The 16,941-nt window shown below is 38.1% G+C and overlaps 1 protein-coding gene across 2 annotated transcripts in view; it reads right to left on the reverse strand.

Annotated features, from left to right (window-relative positions):
* Positions 1-16,941, reverse strand: part of cnksr2a (connector enhancer of kinase suppressor of Ras 2a) — a 78,836-nt gene that overhangs the window by 23,643 nt on the left and 38,252 nt on the right. For both annotated transcript variants that reach the window (XM_017301866.1, XM_008396461.2), the window contains exons 13-22: positions 15,556-15,770; positions 11,882-11,933; positions 8,452-8,627; positions 6,891-6,964; positions 6,711-6,782; positions 6,399-6,466; positions 3,981-4,078; positions 2,861-3,079; positions 1,626-1,767; positions 407-631 (exon numbers count right to left, since the gene is read on the reverse strand). In XM_017301866.1, coding sequence (XP_017157355.1) covers positions 407-631; positions 1,626-1,767; positions 2,861-3,079; positions 3,981-4,078; positions 6,399-6,466; positions 6,711-6,782; positions 6,891-6,964; positions 8,452-8,627; positions 11,882-11,933; positions 15,556-15,770 — 1,341 coding nt within the window. The remainder of the gene's footprint in view (positions 1-406; positions 632-1,625; positions 1,768-2,860; positions 3,080-3,980; positions 4,079-6,398; positions 6,467-6,710; positions 6,783-6,890; positions 6,965-8,451; positions 8,628-11,881; positions 11,934-15,555; positions 15,771-16,941) is intronic.

Below are 16,941 nucleotides of genomic sequence, written 5' to 3' on the forward strand. Positions count from 1 at the left end.
CATTACGGTAACAGGTCATTACGGTAACAGGTTATTACGGTAACAGTTTCCCCTTTCAGAAGCTGTTCAGATAACACAAAGTACCACACTGTTACGGTACCACAAATTTGTCTGGATCGTCGGCGCTGTTTTTAGGACTTAGACGGTTAAATATCCAAAATAAATAAACAAAACAAAACAAATAATTATGAAGTGTCTGTAAACAAAGCCATTCAGTTTTTGGTAGAAAGAGAAAAACAATAAATCATGCAAATAAAAATGAATGAGTTTGTTTTAATTCATTATGCGATTAACTGATTTATTGCTTATTGCGACAGGCCTAGCAGATATATTTCATTCTTTAAATATGACTACAGTGTAATAATTTTCCAGCTTCTGTCATGTTTCATAATAAATCTGAACTCACAGTTGTGTGTTGGCTGCTCTTCCTTCACCGGCGGAGCGAGCAGCGTGTGCAGGTTGCTGTCGCGCGGCAGCGTGAAGCTGCGGGGTTTCCCTCCCTGGGTTGCCATGGGAATCAGCCTCTGCATCGCCACGGGCAACGGGACGTTCCTCTGTGGGGGGAGAGTGTAGACGGCTCCAGCCATCATCGAGCCGCCTCCCAGGCCCGGCTCGGCGAAGACGGCGTCCTCTGTGAGGAGGAGGAGGAAAATATCAGAGCGACTCAATTATTTATGAGAACAAACTTTTAGTGATACGTCTGAACAGAGTTACTGAGAAACATCTGAAGCCAGAAAGAAAATAAACATTTTTGTTTCAGTAAATCAACAAAAATAATAATTAACTCTAGAGGTAAAAGAAATAATTGCAAATTCCTACTTCTGGGAATCCTGAACTGAACCCAAATGCTCAGAAATCGATTTTAAAACGAGGTTAAGTTGAAGGTTGTTTTATCCAGCAGATGGATTTTGAAAAATTCTTTTATATTTTTTCACTTAAGAAAAAGCAAAGCAGCTAAGTTACCATAAAACTAATTTAAAATACATAATTTTATGCACAAACCTCATTATGTTTAAGTATAAACTGATATAATTTAATACTTCCTTACAGAACAGCTTTAAATAAATACTCTTTGTTTCTTCTCCTCAATCACACAATGTAAGCAAAATCTCTAAACAACTGGACAGAAAAATAGTTTACTGAATTAAAAATATTTTCTGAATCAAATTGTGACCCTAAAAATCAGAATCGAGTGACTAGACGCTTAATGGTTTGGATTTTTAATTAACTGTAATAAATAGTCACACAATTTTCTGCACGAAAAGCCGGATGGTGGTTTTCTTAAGCAAATATGTTTTCAGCAAGTTTTACTTTCTAAAATAAGCGAGTTTGAACTCGCTTTTTTTAGAAAAGCTAGCTGGATAAAACTACAGAATTCAACTATATTACATAATAATCTGTATTAAATAAGCTAAATCTGTGCGTAATTACATGCCTGCACTGTTTTAAAATAAGATTTGTTGGGTTACGTTTTTTTTTTTATCATTATAAATGGGTCTGAATTAGACAGTAGCCGAGTTGTGAAAAACAAAAATAAATAGAAATAAAATGCGTAAATAATAATCCTGAATTTTAAAAATATAGATAATTTTAAAATTAATGTGATGAAATTGGTAAAAAGTTACCCAGTGGTCCAGTTTGCAGGTAGTGCAGTCCAGCTTCAGTCAGCGGCGTCTCTATCAGGTCCTGCCACGACCGCCTCTGCGAGGACGACGAACGGCCCGGGGACCCTGTCTCACTGCTGCCCCCCGCCGGACTGGAGCGGTACTGCATGTTTCAAACGGAATTAGGGTGAAATGTTACCAGTACAGAACTCCATGAAAAACAGCTTGAAAAATGTAGAAAAAAAGAACAGAAAGAAAAGTGTAGCTACCAAAATGACAAAAGAAGCAAAACCTTGATAAATTACTTTCAGTTTAAAATGAACTCAACAGGGACATATTCATTAAAGCGCTTTAAATAAGACAATTTAGTCCAAATTTAGAACCACAAACAAGTAAAGCTGGTATGACGATACATTTTTTTTTAAATCCTTGAATAAAAATAATCACATAATACCTCAAGCTTGTTTTCCTAATTTGAAAAACAAAATTATCATTAATATTTGTTACAATCTCCTCCACAAGATCATATCTACTTGCTTTTCAAATTAAATTAAGGTTAAACGTTAGCAGTAAAGACCTCCGCGTCATCTGACTACAAAAAAAACTTACTGAAAGAAAAGTGTGGTTGCCAAAATGTCACAGTTTTATATGAACTGAAAAAGAAGAACCTGGTAAATAAATAATTTGCAGTTTTTGCTAAATTTAATAAACACTAAAAACTCATCAAAGACAAAACACTTCAATTAAAGAGCTTTAAATAAAGCAACTAATCTGGTAAAGGAAAAGTCAGAGTAATTTTAAAATATAGTTTTATCTTAACATATAAATAATATATAAATAAAATACAAACTCAAACCAAACAAGTGTTTACATGCTTGTTTGTATCCGTAAAACTGTAAAATTGTTACTAATTGTTAAGTCTGTCTTAATGCCCAAAGAGCAAATTTTATACATATAGTTGAGTCTGTTCCTCTGGACTGGAGTATTTGTTTTATAACTATACGATATTTATTTTGAAATTTTTCACTTGCTCTGTAATTTTAATTCTGTACTCTGTTTTTATTTTCTATTCTTTGTGTGAGTCTATTTGCTGTTATCGTCTGTCACTCTTCCGTAGTTGAACAGAACTTTTCTGATTTCTGGACAATAGAGGATATTTCTATTCTTCTGTTCTATTAAAATAGTTAGATATATTTTTTAAACAATGTTTTTCCTATTTAAAAAATGAAGTTTGTGGTTAATATCTGCTCAATCACCTCCACAGGGTCACATCTGTACGGCACGTCGCTGCTGCTGCTGCCCAGTGGCTTTCTCCCGCTGTGTGTGGTGCCTCCCCCTAGAGGGCCTGGGTGGTACTGCGGCTCCGCAGCTGTCACCGGGGGCTCGCTGCACAGGAAGTCCTCCTGAGAAGATCGAGAGCGAGACGTCTCCGTGGAAGACAGGCGGGTGGTTCGGCCTTCCAGGTAAGCGCTCATCTGAGAGAGAGTGCAAAATCCCAGCTGAAGCATCTGAGCTATAATTCAACCATCACTGCAAACTTTAGAGCAAGAAGGAAAACTAAAGGGCAAAAATGTTAATAACTAAATGAGATATTTACCAACAAAATAAGAGCTATAGTTTAGGACAAAAATAAATTATTCAAAAACTAGAGCAGAGATGTCCAAACTTTTTGTCAGCGCAGTCAAATGTGTTCACCGGCCAAGAAAAGAAGAAAAAGAAAAAAATAATCAACCAAATAATTTTTATTTCTTGTAGAAAAGAGATGTTATTCATTTTAGATGAATATCTGGTTTTCAAACTATTTTATACATGATTAAATTCATTTATTCTCAGCTAGCAGAACAAGATTTGGGTAACTTTCTTTCAATATGCTTTCTATCTTTAGCCAAGTTTAATAAATTAAATAAAAGCTCATTTAGCTGCAGTAAAGTCGGCTTTTCAGTAAAAGTCTCTGGATATGAGTGGATCTATTTACTATAAATGTTTGGTTGTAAGAAAACAAATATTTTGTGTAATGCTTAAATTTTTCACTTGTAAGAAAATTATCAATAAAAATTCTGCAGATTATTACAATTTAAAATGTTAATAAACACAATTGTTATTATTCTTGAACTGCAGTGGGGAGGGGGAGAGGGGAGGGGGGCACAAAACAAAAACCAAAAAAATAAATCCAAGGAGCCACAAACGGGTCCCGGGCCGCACTTTGGACATCCCTGATCAAGAGCAATCGTTTCATGTTGTAGCTAAAAAATATAACATCACTATTCACTGGAAGCTCAACTGAAGATAATTGAGAAATAGTTGGACAGAAGTGAGTTAGGATTTTGCTGTGTTTGAACGAAGCGCCTCGGCGCTCTGACGTCTGCGTTGACTCACCGATGGAGGCCGTGGGTAGGTATCATATGGAGGTGGGGGGCTGTCCTGTTTCGGGCTGGACGTGGTGTCGTCCTCATGTTCACTTTCGCTCCAATAGTCTGCAGGAATCATGGGAACATTTCAGATCAGAAGCTCAATATACCTTCTGATTCTTCATTAACTAGTTATTGATGCAGAAACATTCAGCATGAAGAAAACTATCCCTGCTTGTCTTTTCTTTTAGCCCAACACTTTGAGCTTCATCCACATGGAGACAAACATGATAAATATCTTTACAAGTGGATTTCATTTGCCTAAAAAGTTCGGTTCGCTTGAGCAGGTGTGAACGTGTAACTAGGCCTGTCGCGATAAACGATAAATCAATTAATCGCACAATAAATTAAACCTATCGACCTCATTTTAATTATCGGCTTTATCGTCTCTTCCAGTGGCGCAACTATACATTATTCTTGTAGATGCGAAATCGTAGATCCCCTCCGTAATTTTCCCTCAGAAAGCACAGAGGAGAATCCGCGCTTTCTGATTGGCTACCTGTCACATTCAGCGTTAAGCTCCCAGTCGGGGAAAACCCTTGATTTAGATCGGAGCGGCCCCTACGATCTACCATAACCCACCACACACTACAGGATGATCGGTTACGAAATCACCAGCAAGAATCTTAGATAAGCCAACGATCTAAGATTGTCTTAAGAGGAAAATAGGGGCAAAAACCGTGAACTTTTGCATTAGGTAGTGGGATGTGCTCATCTTCTCTAATTAAATCTAGTGATTACTGAAGGGCAATATAGTATACAGACTTCATAGTCTGCTCTCTTTTGGTTGAATGCAGTATTTATTTCCACTTTGGCTTTATGTTGTTTAGTTTTTATTCAAGTACGATTTTTGTTAATGGAGACAGAATACATTTTATTTTTGGTTGTTTTGTTTATTTAGTTCATCAGTTCCAGTGTTATGTGTTCTTTTGAAAATAAAGTGTATCTATCAGGAAATCACATGCATTATTAGTCATTTCCATTAAATCAGTGTCAAAAGGTCTTGAAACAATATTATCATTTATCGCAATAATTTTTTAGAGAATTAATCGTCCAGCAAAATTTGTTATCGTGACAGTCCTACGTGTAAGCGAACTCTGATGCGGACCAAAACAGTGAACCTACAATCCAGTCCACCTACAAACCTACGTCTCAGTTTGATTAAAGTGAACTCTGACGCGGTTTGAATGCACATGTGAACGCCGAGTGGACCAGAAACCTCTACAAAAGCAGGAAACAAACTAAAGTGCAAGGCATTCTGGGTAAATACAACCAAATCAAACACACAAAACAGTGGAAATGACTCAGGAAATGACAAAAGAGAAATCCTTCAACCGCTAAAATCTGATGCTGCTCCATTTTTGTTTACGTTCCACGAAGAAGGAAGTTGCTTTCATTTCTTCTTCAGAGGTTTTCTTAAGTGGTTCTTGGTGCAGCGCCACCAGAGGCGAGGAGGGAAACAGCTTTTTGAAAGAGTTTGGTCTATTTGACACAGTGCAGTGAAAAACAAAATGAATCACCAATCTAACCAAGTCTACCGGACTATCAGATGTGAAAACACCCTTAACTCAGGAAGTTCATTAGAAATGTTCGCGTTATCCAAAACCCAAACTTTGTATTGATAAAGCCATCCATCCATTCAGATAGTTTAACTTATTGCTAATATATGAAAACATAACCAGAATTTCACATTTTAACCTTAACTCTATCTCGTAGATGGGGCTTCATAAACTTTATAGTCACAAAACAAACTCAAAACATTAATTGAACTCTGAAGCCCTTTAATGCAAAAGTCAACGACTCAGCAAAAACACAAAATCTTACCAAGACTGCTAGTACACTTGAAATAGACAAAACTAACTTACAAGTAACTTTTCTGTAAAAGTTATGACTTGTTTTAAGTAAATATTTCCTTACTTGTTCCACTGGCAGATTATTTGTAACGGCAAAAAATACCAGTCTTGTTATAAATGAAATAATCTCCCAATGGAACCAGTACTGCTTTTCCAATTTTAAGGAATTATTTACTTGAAACAAGCTCCTATATCTTGCTATAAAGTAACTAGTAAGTTAGTTTTGTCTTATTTTTAAATTTACTAACATAAGTGTACTGGAAGCTAGACCAAAAATACTTGGTAAGATTTTGTGTTTTTGCAGTGAATATTCTGCAATCTGATATAACTGTTTGATAAAACCCAATTAAGCGTGTCGATAAGCCAGGAAGAGGTCTCCAGGCGAGAGAGATTCATGACTGGGAGTGGAGGCTATAAAAAGAAACGAGTGGCAGGCTCACTTTTGGTCCACAGGGGACTCTTACGGCAATGATTTGCTCATGCAGCAACGCCGGTGCAATAGTAGCAGCGGTGTTGTTGGAGGGAAGTCTCACCCTGCTCCTGCCGCATCCTCTCCCGCTCCGCATAGCCCACAGCTGCCATGTTGAGGCGACTCAGCCATCTATCAAACAGGAGGAAGTAATAAAACTCACTTATTTAAACAAAGGGTTTTTATGCTACATCAATCATCATAAACATTAAGTCAAGAGTAGCTGCTTTTACTCTTTTCTTGGGTTTTATTTTGTTGCAGAATCTCTTGTTTTCTGCTTTCTTGGAGCCAAACTGTGAGTTGCATTTTAATTTCGTCACTCAGCTGCAACACCTCCCTGCGACCTTCCTGCATGTTTAGCGCTTGCAGCCGTTACCTGTTCATGTCGTCCACTCCATCTGCTGCAAAGTAGAAGCTCTTGACCTTGGGGTGGCACGCTTTGAAAGCACTAGAGAGACACAGAGAGCTATTTTTGCCCACACACATTCACGCGTTCCAGAGCAACGGGCTCCACATACGGAAAATAACATAAATATGCAATAAACCAGGCACTTACTACTTCTTTCGACATTCACTGGCACGGTCAATCTTAAACTCGGGAAGACTGACGAAACCCTCCGCCTTCTCGTCCTGACACGACAAAAGGAAGAAAAACTCACAAAACGAGCTAAAATTAAAGCAGAAGGACATTATTAATTAAAAATTACAGCTTAGTTTACAGATGTTATTGTGATTTTCTCAACCTCCTGTGTTAAAAAAAAGAAGTGATTAATGGCCACAAACTGAACTGCTGCTGGAACCATTTACAAAAGTCGACCCGCATGGAGGCTGCAGATATGAAGAGACGTGTGTTTCTGCTGAGGTAATTAATATTATATATTTAAATTTATACTTTTAGGTCCTGTGGAGCTTGAAACTTTTGCCAAGAAGTCCAAAAAACCTTAAACTGTTGTCTAGCACAGTTTTATTCAATAAAAGCTACAGTCTAATGCTCTGCTGCTTTGCCAGATATCTAGATACACTTTATAAAAAGACATTAAATGGGACATATAATACAAAATCCACTTCTTTTTTTTATCCTTAAATATATTTTGTCGTGAACTTGGAGTCTCTAGGAGAGAATAAAGCTTTAATTTAGTCTCTGCCGGTGCTGGGTAGATGTCTTTATATTCTGTTTGGGTCGTATTTTTCAATCTGTTCAGGTTTCTCTATTCCCCGTCACGTTTTCTGAACAACTACTTCACATTATTTGCTGGAACTGCTAAACAAGGTCATAGACACAAATCCACCATTTCCGTTTCTCACAGCGACTTTATGGATGCTCAAGATACAAGTGGATAAGTCAAAATATTCTGTTGTTGGTCTCCATTATAGCACATCAAACAGAACCAGCATCAGAACTTCTTCTAAGTCTCTAGTTAAACTTTATTTTTATTGGAATTGTTCCCACATTAGAGAGGAAAGTCGTCTTTGAACGAAACACTTCAGGGACAAATCTGATTGATTTCACACAATTCATGTGTGTCGATATGACATGCAGTCCATTGTTTTGATAGCATTAGCATCATAACTTCTGGTTATGTTAGCATTGTATGCTAGCTTTTAACTAGCACAAAGTGTGTCTTCAATATTTGAATTACATAAATAACTTGCCATTGTTTTTACCATTTTTGTGTTGGGGAACAAATGACCTAAATGCATTCAGTGACGTTTCTATGCCACTAGATAAACTTCATATCTCTACTATCAAGTAAAAAAAAAAATGGCTGAACGGTGTGGAGGAACGCTCTGTGAACTGGAGGGGGCGGAGCCGGAAGTGCCTCATTTGCATTTAAAGACACAGCACCAAAACGAGTTTGATAACGAGGAATTCAGACCAAAGCATTGCAGTTTATAAAGATCACAACTGAATAATTTAAATGGGAAAAGGAAAGATTTAAAAGCAATACATGTTCACATTAAAACAGACTAAAACTTTTATTGTTTTCGATTAGGTAGAGTTACCAAAATTATTTTTATTGAAGTCCACACAGATTTATTACGATGGTAACTTTTTAAATTACAATATGGTTGTTTTTGAACCATTTCAGTTAGAAGCAGAGAAACAAACGACGCACCTCCTCATTGATGTACCAGTACAAGCAGTTGTCTTTCAGCACAAACCAGTACTTCTTCCATTTCTGAGAGAAGTAACCCTTGGCGTCCCTCTTTCTCCACAGCCAGCCCTCGCAGTCTCCTCTGCCCAGCGCTTTGCAGGAAACGCGCCTCCGACTCAGCGAGGTCAGACCTCGTCCTGGAAACGCAAACGGAGCGACGTTTAAGAACAGAGCGACGATAAAACCAAACCTGGAAGAAAGAACTCTGGAAACAGACGTGCAGAATATTCCTCTGCAGCTGGTTGTAGTACAGAACACCAACGTGGCCGTATGTGAAGTTCTAAAGGGAGACCATAAAAACAATCACAAAATCCTGGAGGGACTGATCAGTGTGAAAAGATGTTCAATGCTTCATGTTAAGAAACACTTATTGAATGCTGAAACAAACTGTTACTTATTGATATTTTAATGGTTAAGTTAGTTTTATCAACAGATTCTGGCACAACCGGCCCTTTAAGTAGATTCAGATGTTTTGAAATTGCCCAAAATGAAAGTGAGTTTCACTTTCGCCTCTGGTCTAAAGTCAATCTGAGTGAGACTCAAACTTTTGTCTGACAGAAAAGTCTAGCAGAAAAAAAAATAAGCTTAAGAGAATAAATAGTCTGACAAGGAAAATTTAAGACCTGTGTTTAACATATTTAAGGCCAACTTACAGCTTTAAAAATTTAATTTAAAACATTTTAAGTACTTAATTTTAGATACGTGACTTTAAGACTTTTTACGGATGCGCAGACATCCTGATTTAGCCGTTAGCATGTTAGCCACAGCATCACCATCCACATCGACTCTTTGACAAAACAAAACCATGTAATTATTTCCCTTTGGGATAGAAATTTATTTTTAAATGTATTTGAATTTGTAGCCAAAACATGAAGAATTTAAATGAGAACACGCGAATGCCTGAGGCAAAGTAGAAAAGCATCTTTGAGACATTACTGTTAATTTATTACTCTAAATGGAAGAAGCAGAAAAGGGAAGGTGAGAAAAATCAAAGGGTCATGAAAAATGCTACATGATTGCAGAGCAATCATGATTTACTGAGGGATGGCTGGATGCAAGCGACAAGAAGAGAAGGAGAATTGTTAAGAAGGCTTATTCTCTAGAATATTTTCCTTGAATAGCATATAGGCCGCACTTCCTGAGCTCTGAGCGTTTTCCAGAACGCTGTGTGTTCAAGGTTTCCCCCAGAAAACCTGCTAAACCTGGAGTTGGATGTTAGAGAAGTCGTTCATCCAGAGGTTCATCGTGTTTTTGAGTTAAAAAATGTTTAAAGTTGACAGGAAATTTGAAAATATCACTTGATAATTATGTGTTTTTGAAAGATTGGAAGATTAACACCTGAACACCAACAATAAAGCCTTAAAAAATGAAAACATTTTAAAAAGACTTAAAAAATAAGTGATGCTTAGCCTGGTGGGGGCACAAGTAAAGCCTGGTGGCCCGCCAGGCTTATAATACACAGCGTGTGCTTAATAAAAGCGGTTCTTTTCTTTCCGGCTTAAAGGTGACGCAGCAGTAAACTCCTTATTAAGGATAAATGGAGCAACATGGTTTCAGGTGAGGCCGGCAAAGAAACTCCTGCTGCTCTGCATGAAATGTCTTTTTAACGAGAACCAGGATCCAGGAGTCAATTTTCTTCCCTCGCAGCTTTTTCTAAACGAAACAACTCTACATGAAAGTGTTGACACAAAAAAACCCCGAAACATTCTTGCACGCAGTGTGGAAAGGTTTTCAGCTTAGAGATAATGAATCATTTATATTCCTGCCACAAGAGGGTAATATATCTGAAAACGCTCCAACAACGATCGTCCTCATTCCTGTGCAGCCGCCTCAGGCCACCAACTAATGCCGCCATCCGTTTGGTCACAAAATGACCCATTTGTGACAAAACCAACACAGTTTTACTAATTACTAATATACTGATAAATTAGCTATTTAAAGCTGTAATTATTAGCATCAGATTCTTTTGGAAACGTTGGTTTAATTGCTGTAAACAAACAGAGCCGTGTGCAGATGGAGCCAAAGCTTTCAGAGCTTCTCACAGCAGCAGATGGCAGAACAAGCGATCGGACTGTGCAAAAAAATTAAAATCTCACAGCATGTTGATCCGTGACAGCGTGGAAAGTTTGTCATAGAGGCAAAGGCACTTATGTCAGAGTGAATATTAGAAATAAATGGAAAAATCTCAACAATTACTTTAAAAACTGAATAAAACTGACAGGAATAATTAAGAGAGTCTTTTTGAGTGCTGTTCAGAAAGCTCTCATAATTAGATATTCCTTGTAAGAAATTAATTTAAAGCTGTAAAATAAGCACCATTTGTTAAAATAAAAATGAAAATGCTACATTTTTAACAAATCTAGATGGGGAACAGATCAGATCCAAAACCAGAACTGGACCTGATTCTGGTTTAATTCCCAGATTGAGGATGCAGATCCAAACCTCATGTTGCCAAAAATCACATTTTGGTTCATTTTACCCTGAAAGTTTCAACTTACAGGCACAAAATTTACACTTTTAGAGATTAAACTCTACCTGTTGCAATAATTAATAAATCTATAAATCAATTAATCACATAATAAATTAACATAAACTGATTTTGAAAGGCAATTTAGTTGACAGAGACAACAATCCATTTCATTTATTGTTTTGTTTGTGCTTTTTCTTTTACTTCCATTTTATTTACTGTTTATTTTTCATTATTATGCCATAATCAACATATTACTTGAAAACTGTCTCCAAACCCCAATATTATTGGACAGTTTATTGTCCCATAAGATTATCTCTCTTGACAGGCCTAACTAAAAACTCTACGCTGTGTGATTTTTGGACAGAAGAGGATGTTGGGTAATTCTTTTACCTTTGCCAAAGTGGATAAGATCGGCTTCACGTGCGAGTATCGACCAATCTCCCAAAATTAAGAAAATTAGCGCAGATAATTTAGTGCACCCCTAATAACTAATACAGCGATGAAGTTGTTTTGATGTGAAGTGTGCATCTCAAACCCAAAACAGAACCAAATGAGGAGAAGCAGCATTCAGCTTCTATGCACCACAAATCTGGAACAAACTTCCAGAAAACTGCAAAACGACCGAAACACTGAGTCCCTTTAAATCTAAACAACTAACCGGTTTAGATAACTTGATTTTGAAACATTAATCAACATCCTGATGTGTAACGATGGCACTGGACAAAATGTAATGTTTCAATTGTTGACTTTGTGTTTTTATGACCTTTGAACTGAAATGTGCAAAACTAATAAACTGGATTGAGAAAGCTTTGCACTTCTTCCAACTGAAGATGGTAAAAGTGAGTTATGATCCACATTGAAATGATTCCTGTGCAGAAACGGCTGGTCGTCTGAAGCCGACCTGGTGCCAGCCCTGCTTACCTTTATTCTTCTTCCTGTTCTTTGTCTGCAAAGAGGTCGACTGCTGGTATGTCTGAGGAAAGAAGAGGGAGACGGAGACAGAGCATGCTGTCAGGACGGATCAGTGGCCTTTGTTTGCTGCAGTGAATCCTGGGATATAAAAGATGACAGCAGATCTTAGAGGCAGCAGGACACAAGGAGAGGAGGCTGGAGACAAACAGACACAAAGGAAACCATCGCATCTCTCACACAGACGCATTCAGTCAGGGGTGGAGGAGTCAGAGCGGGCTGCTTTCACACGTCTAAACATAGAACGGAGGGCTGGAGGTGACGCTTAGGTGGAGCGATGGCACATCCAGGTGATGGAGGAAGTGTGAAACAAACAGAGCCGCAGGGAGTTTATAAATAAAGAACAGCTGACCGTTGATGAGGAAGAACTGGTATCAGTTATTCTCTAATGTGGCAGCAGAGGGACAGCGAGCTGGAGTAACAGAGACATTAAACTGGTATTCTTCTGTTTCCAGCCTTTACATCGTGAGGGAATACGAAGCTGACATCACAGAAAAGAAACACACCCACACTGTGAATGTCACACTAATCCAACTAGAGTATATTTAGAGCTGGACAAACGTAAATAATAATTACCGATTAGTTTTTTGTTTTAAACCAAACTGGTGGCGCCAGCTTTCCTGTTTCAGCCACAGTTTTAACTCTTTTTAAGTAGCTTTGAGGCAAAACCTTAAACTGCTGCTGCACCAGTTACTCAACAGGTTGTTGCTAGGCAACCAAAGAACGAGTGGGTTGCTAGGTGACCAAGGAATGAGTGAGTTAGTCGATCCACCAACTGGCTGGCTGTAAAAGATGGAGAGGCTAAAGTCTTTCTTCTGCCTACGTCTCCCAGAATTCTGTGCGGCTCTGGATCTGAGCTCAGTGAAATTATTGAATATTCCTGATATTGATCACGTGTCTATCGCATTACATATTATTGTTACTGATATTATTCTTACTGATTTATGATCCAGCACTAAGTATACTTTTCACTAGAGGTGTGCGATACCAGCCCAACAAGCTCCAGATAATTTGTAAGTTTAGATAACGGCCTTTTTAACCTCCATGTTTGACAGATTAATTGTTTGTTGGTGTCAATTAATCAATATTGTGTTGTCAATCATTTAATTTCTGTCTTCTGTTTAGCTAACTGCTAGGAAATAGGTATTGATCAAAATGAAATCTGATCACAGATTTTAGTAATCACCTTTACATTTTAACTGAAGTATCATTAATTTAATGGATTTTAAGTAAACTAAGTCTTAAAGTACAAGAGTCTTCTCCTTTCTTGTTTTGAAGCTTCAGTTTTTCTTCCTTTCTTATTTTCAGAAAGGTTTCAATAATTTATGAGACTGGTGGATTTGTGAAATTTAAAATACTTAAATACGGTACAACCTCTGTGGAGGTCTGCTATGAAAGACTGGATAAAGAGAACAAGAGCTCAAAACTTATGAAACGACTGGCATAGTGATTGGTACATTAAGCCAGAGTTACTTAAAATGTATATTTTACTAACTTAGATCTGTGGCTGTTGCTCTAAGATCTCCGAGAAAGTAAATGAAAGCCAGTTTGCTTCCTGAAAGCTGCACCGGTGAGGCTGCAGATGGCTGTTTTGCATATGTGTTTACTAATGTGAACCTTTGAAGAGCAAAACTCAGAATAAAACTTTTCAAGGATTTTTTACAGGGATTTCCAAGAGTTTGTCTATTTACAGCTTTACAGACTTCCTTGCTTACATGCAGTAAATATAATTGTTAAAAACAGGCTTTCTAGACCGTAAATGAGTGAACAGATGGATAGATAATGAAGCAGGAAGTAAAGTCTGTTCTTAATGGATACTCCATATTTTATTTTTCTACACGACTCCACACCTGGAAAATACTCGTATTATGTGAGGCTGTCACAGAGATCTAAATTAACTTGAAATTAGGAGTATTTTCACACCTGATAGTCCGGTAGACTCGGCTTGATTGGGGACCAAAGTAGCAACAATTGTTACATTTTCAGCTGCTGCAGTTCGATTTACTGCACTGTGTCAAACAATAAAAACTCTTTAAAGAAATCTTGTTCTCCTCCTCGCCTGTGGAGGCGCTGCACCAAGAACCACCGAAGGTAATGACACAAAAACCTCAGAAGAAGAAACCAAGCACAACTTCCTCCAAAAATGGAGTGGCGTTAGATTTCAGCGGTTGTGGGATTTCTCTTCAAGTTTTGGTAAAAATCCACGAGTCGTTTCTCCAGCTAGCTTTAGACTCCCACGTTTGTTTTGGTTCCATTTACCCAGAATGCCCTGTGCTATAGTCTGTTTCCTGCTTTTGGAGCGGTCTCCGCTTAGCGTTCACATACGCATTCGAACTGCACCAGAGTTCACTTCAACCAAATTGAGACCGAGGTTTTCAGGTGGACTAGCCTTCACTTTTTGATTGCGCATTCACACCTCCCCAAATGAACCGGACTTTCCAGGCTACCAAACTGAAGATTGATCAAAGAGGACTAAACGGGTCTCCCTGTGAGTCCTTCTGTTTAGTATTCATAAGCCAACTCACAGATGCTCCGGTGATCAAACATAAATACGTTATACTTATTGTGTAAAAGGTATGCATCTTGTATTTGTGACTTAATTTGGCAGAGGAATGTCTCTGAATACCAAGTGTGCTAATTTGAGGTTTGTGAATCCTCATAATCCTGTTTCTAATCCATCATGTTTAGATTGAATCTCTCGACGGATCAGATGGGGCAACAGACCAGCTCTGATGTCACGGTATTACACATCTCAGGGGCCGGACCTCAGCCACTCAGAGCCACAGGCTCAGTGGGACAGATGACAAGGGTCCTCCCACTCCCACCGACACGCCATCTGTCATCAGAGCACCACACACACACGCACGCACGCACACACACGCACACACACGCACACACACGCACACACATAGCTGCTGCAATGGAAGCACAACCTGGGTGCAAAACATGCAGCTGTTTTTCATTTTCAAAGAGATTCTGACAAGACGAGTAAGGTCACTGCCGGCCAAACCCGCCAGTCTGGACCGGCTCAGACGGACCAGATGTCATGGATGTGACAGGAGGGCAATAACGAGCCAGAATCACACTTCACTGCAGCTCTTTCCTGTCGGGGTCAAAGCTCAGTTGCTTGGAGACCGGCTGTTCGCTTAGTAAAATGACTTAGAAGGAGAAGTTCTAGGAGTGGGAAGTTTTGGTCCAAAGTGTGTGGAGTTCCATCTATGACCAGTCAGGACACAATGAACTGCATATCTCTGATTTACTGGAAAAATATTGTTTACATCAGGTGGTGGAAGTCAAACACTGGAGCTAAATCAAAGTCTAGACTTTTTGTCTGTGCTTAAAGATCATCATCCTGCTGCATAACTCAAGTGCGCTTAAGCTAAAGGTCAAAAGCTAATGGCAGCACCTTCTCCTTCTGGAGCCGTTTTCATATTTTGAAAATAAATTTGCGTAATGGAAGGTAAATGAAAGCCAGTTTGCATGTGGATGCATGCGTTTTTACTATTTGTTACTGATTTTGACTCTAGCCAAAATCAGTAACAAATAGTAAAAACGCAAACAACAAGTAACTGAAGAGAGACACCAAAAAAGACAAAGATTTGTAGTAAATAAGTTTAAAAACTTACATGATACATAGAGGTTTGGTCTCTGGGAGGCGATTCCCTCTGATTGGTCTGAAGCAGATAGTGGGAGGGGCTTTGGCTGTGGTGGCTCCGCCTCTTGGCACGCTTGGCCGTGTCATTGGACCTTTTATTTGGACGCGCCGTGTGGGAGGAGTAGTCCTCCGAGACGGTCCGCTCGTCCGCAGTGGACAGTCCCACGTAACGCAACAACGAGGCATCTGCAAAACAGAAAACATCAAACCTTAAATAAAAAACATCAAACCTTAAATTTATCTACAAAACGGAAAACATCAAAACTTTAAATTTATCTGCAGCTTCTATAATTTTCAGTGTTTTCATCAGGGTTGAATATATTATTTATCTACATTAATCCAACAATATATAAAATTTAAAAATAGTCCAGAAAGAATTCATTATTCAAATCTTAACCTTTAATCAGAGCATCAATCCTGGTTAATTGGGTGTCAAATTACATTATTAAGCTTTCACTGGGATCAAATCTAAGCAGGAACTCAGATGTTTGTCTCGTTCAGTCGGAGTAAAAATCAAACCCAACAAAACAGGGAAATTTTCCAGCGGCTTTGTAAATCAAACTCCTGGACCGTTATCTGTCACTTCAGTGTTATCTCAGCTTTGGCGATGCAGTGAAGTTGTAAACAGGTAGGAGAAAGGCAGCAGTCAGCAGCTACAGTACAAACAAAAAGCCACAAATCCTCTCCAGGCCGCCTCCGTTGATAAGACTGACATTAATCCCAAAATGCTTCATTTAAACCCTTTTTTTATTAACAGTGTCTTTTGTTTTAGTGGCGAATGCAGCAAGAAAAGCAGCAAAACTGGAGACAAACCAGTTAATTTGAAAAGACTTTACAGAAAGTAAAGATGAATTTTGCTGCAACAAACACTAATATCACTAATTTTCCTCCAAAAGATTTGATTCTGGTTTTAGAAAACAATGATGAATTGGTCAGAATTGTATTGTTTACAAATGATTGGATTTTGTAAAGAAAAAATTAATTGTATTAGATAAATAAATACAACTTACACATAATTTATTAAAAACATAAATGTGAAACATAACTGGATCTAATTAAGAGTGTTTCTGGTAGTCCAGTTGATTCGGTTCGGTTGGGGAAAAAAATGGCAACATTTGTTAAATTTTCACACTGTAATGTTTCAAATTAACCTTCCATTCTGAAAAACCTGTTCCCCTCCTCACCTGTGGGGGCGCTGCATCAAGAATCACAGAAGGAAACAACATGTTGCTCGTTTTTGACACTGAGCTCAACTTAATTCTACACAAAATGTAAACAAAGAGACAAGCATCTGATTTTAGTGATTCCAGGATTTTTTTTTAAACTCTGAAATTATTTTTGTATTTTTTATGTAAAT

This window comes from Poecilia reticulata, linkage group LG20 (assembly GCF_000633615.1).
Source record: "Poecilia reticulata strain Guanapo linkage group LG20, Guppy_female_1.0+MT, whole genome shotgun sequence".
Taxonomy (NCBI): Eukaryota; Metazoa; Chordata; class Actinopteri; order Cyprinodontiformes; family Poeciliidae; genus Poecilia; species Poecilia reticulata.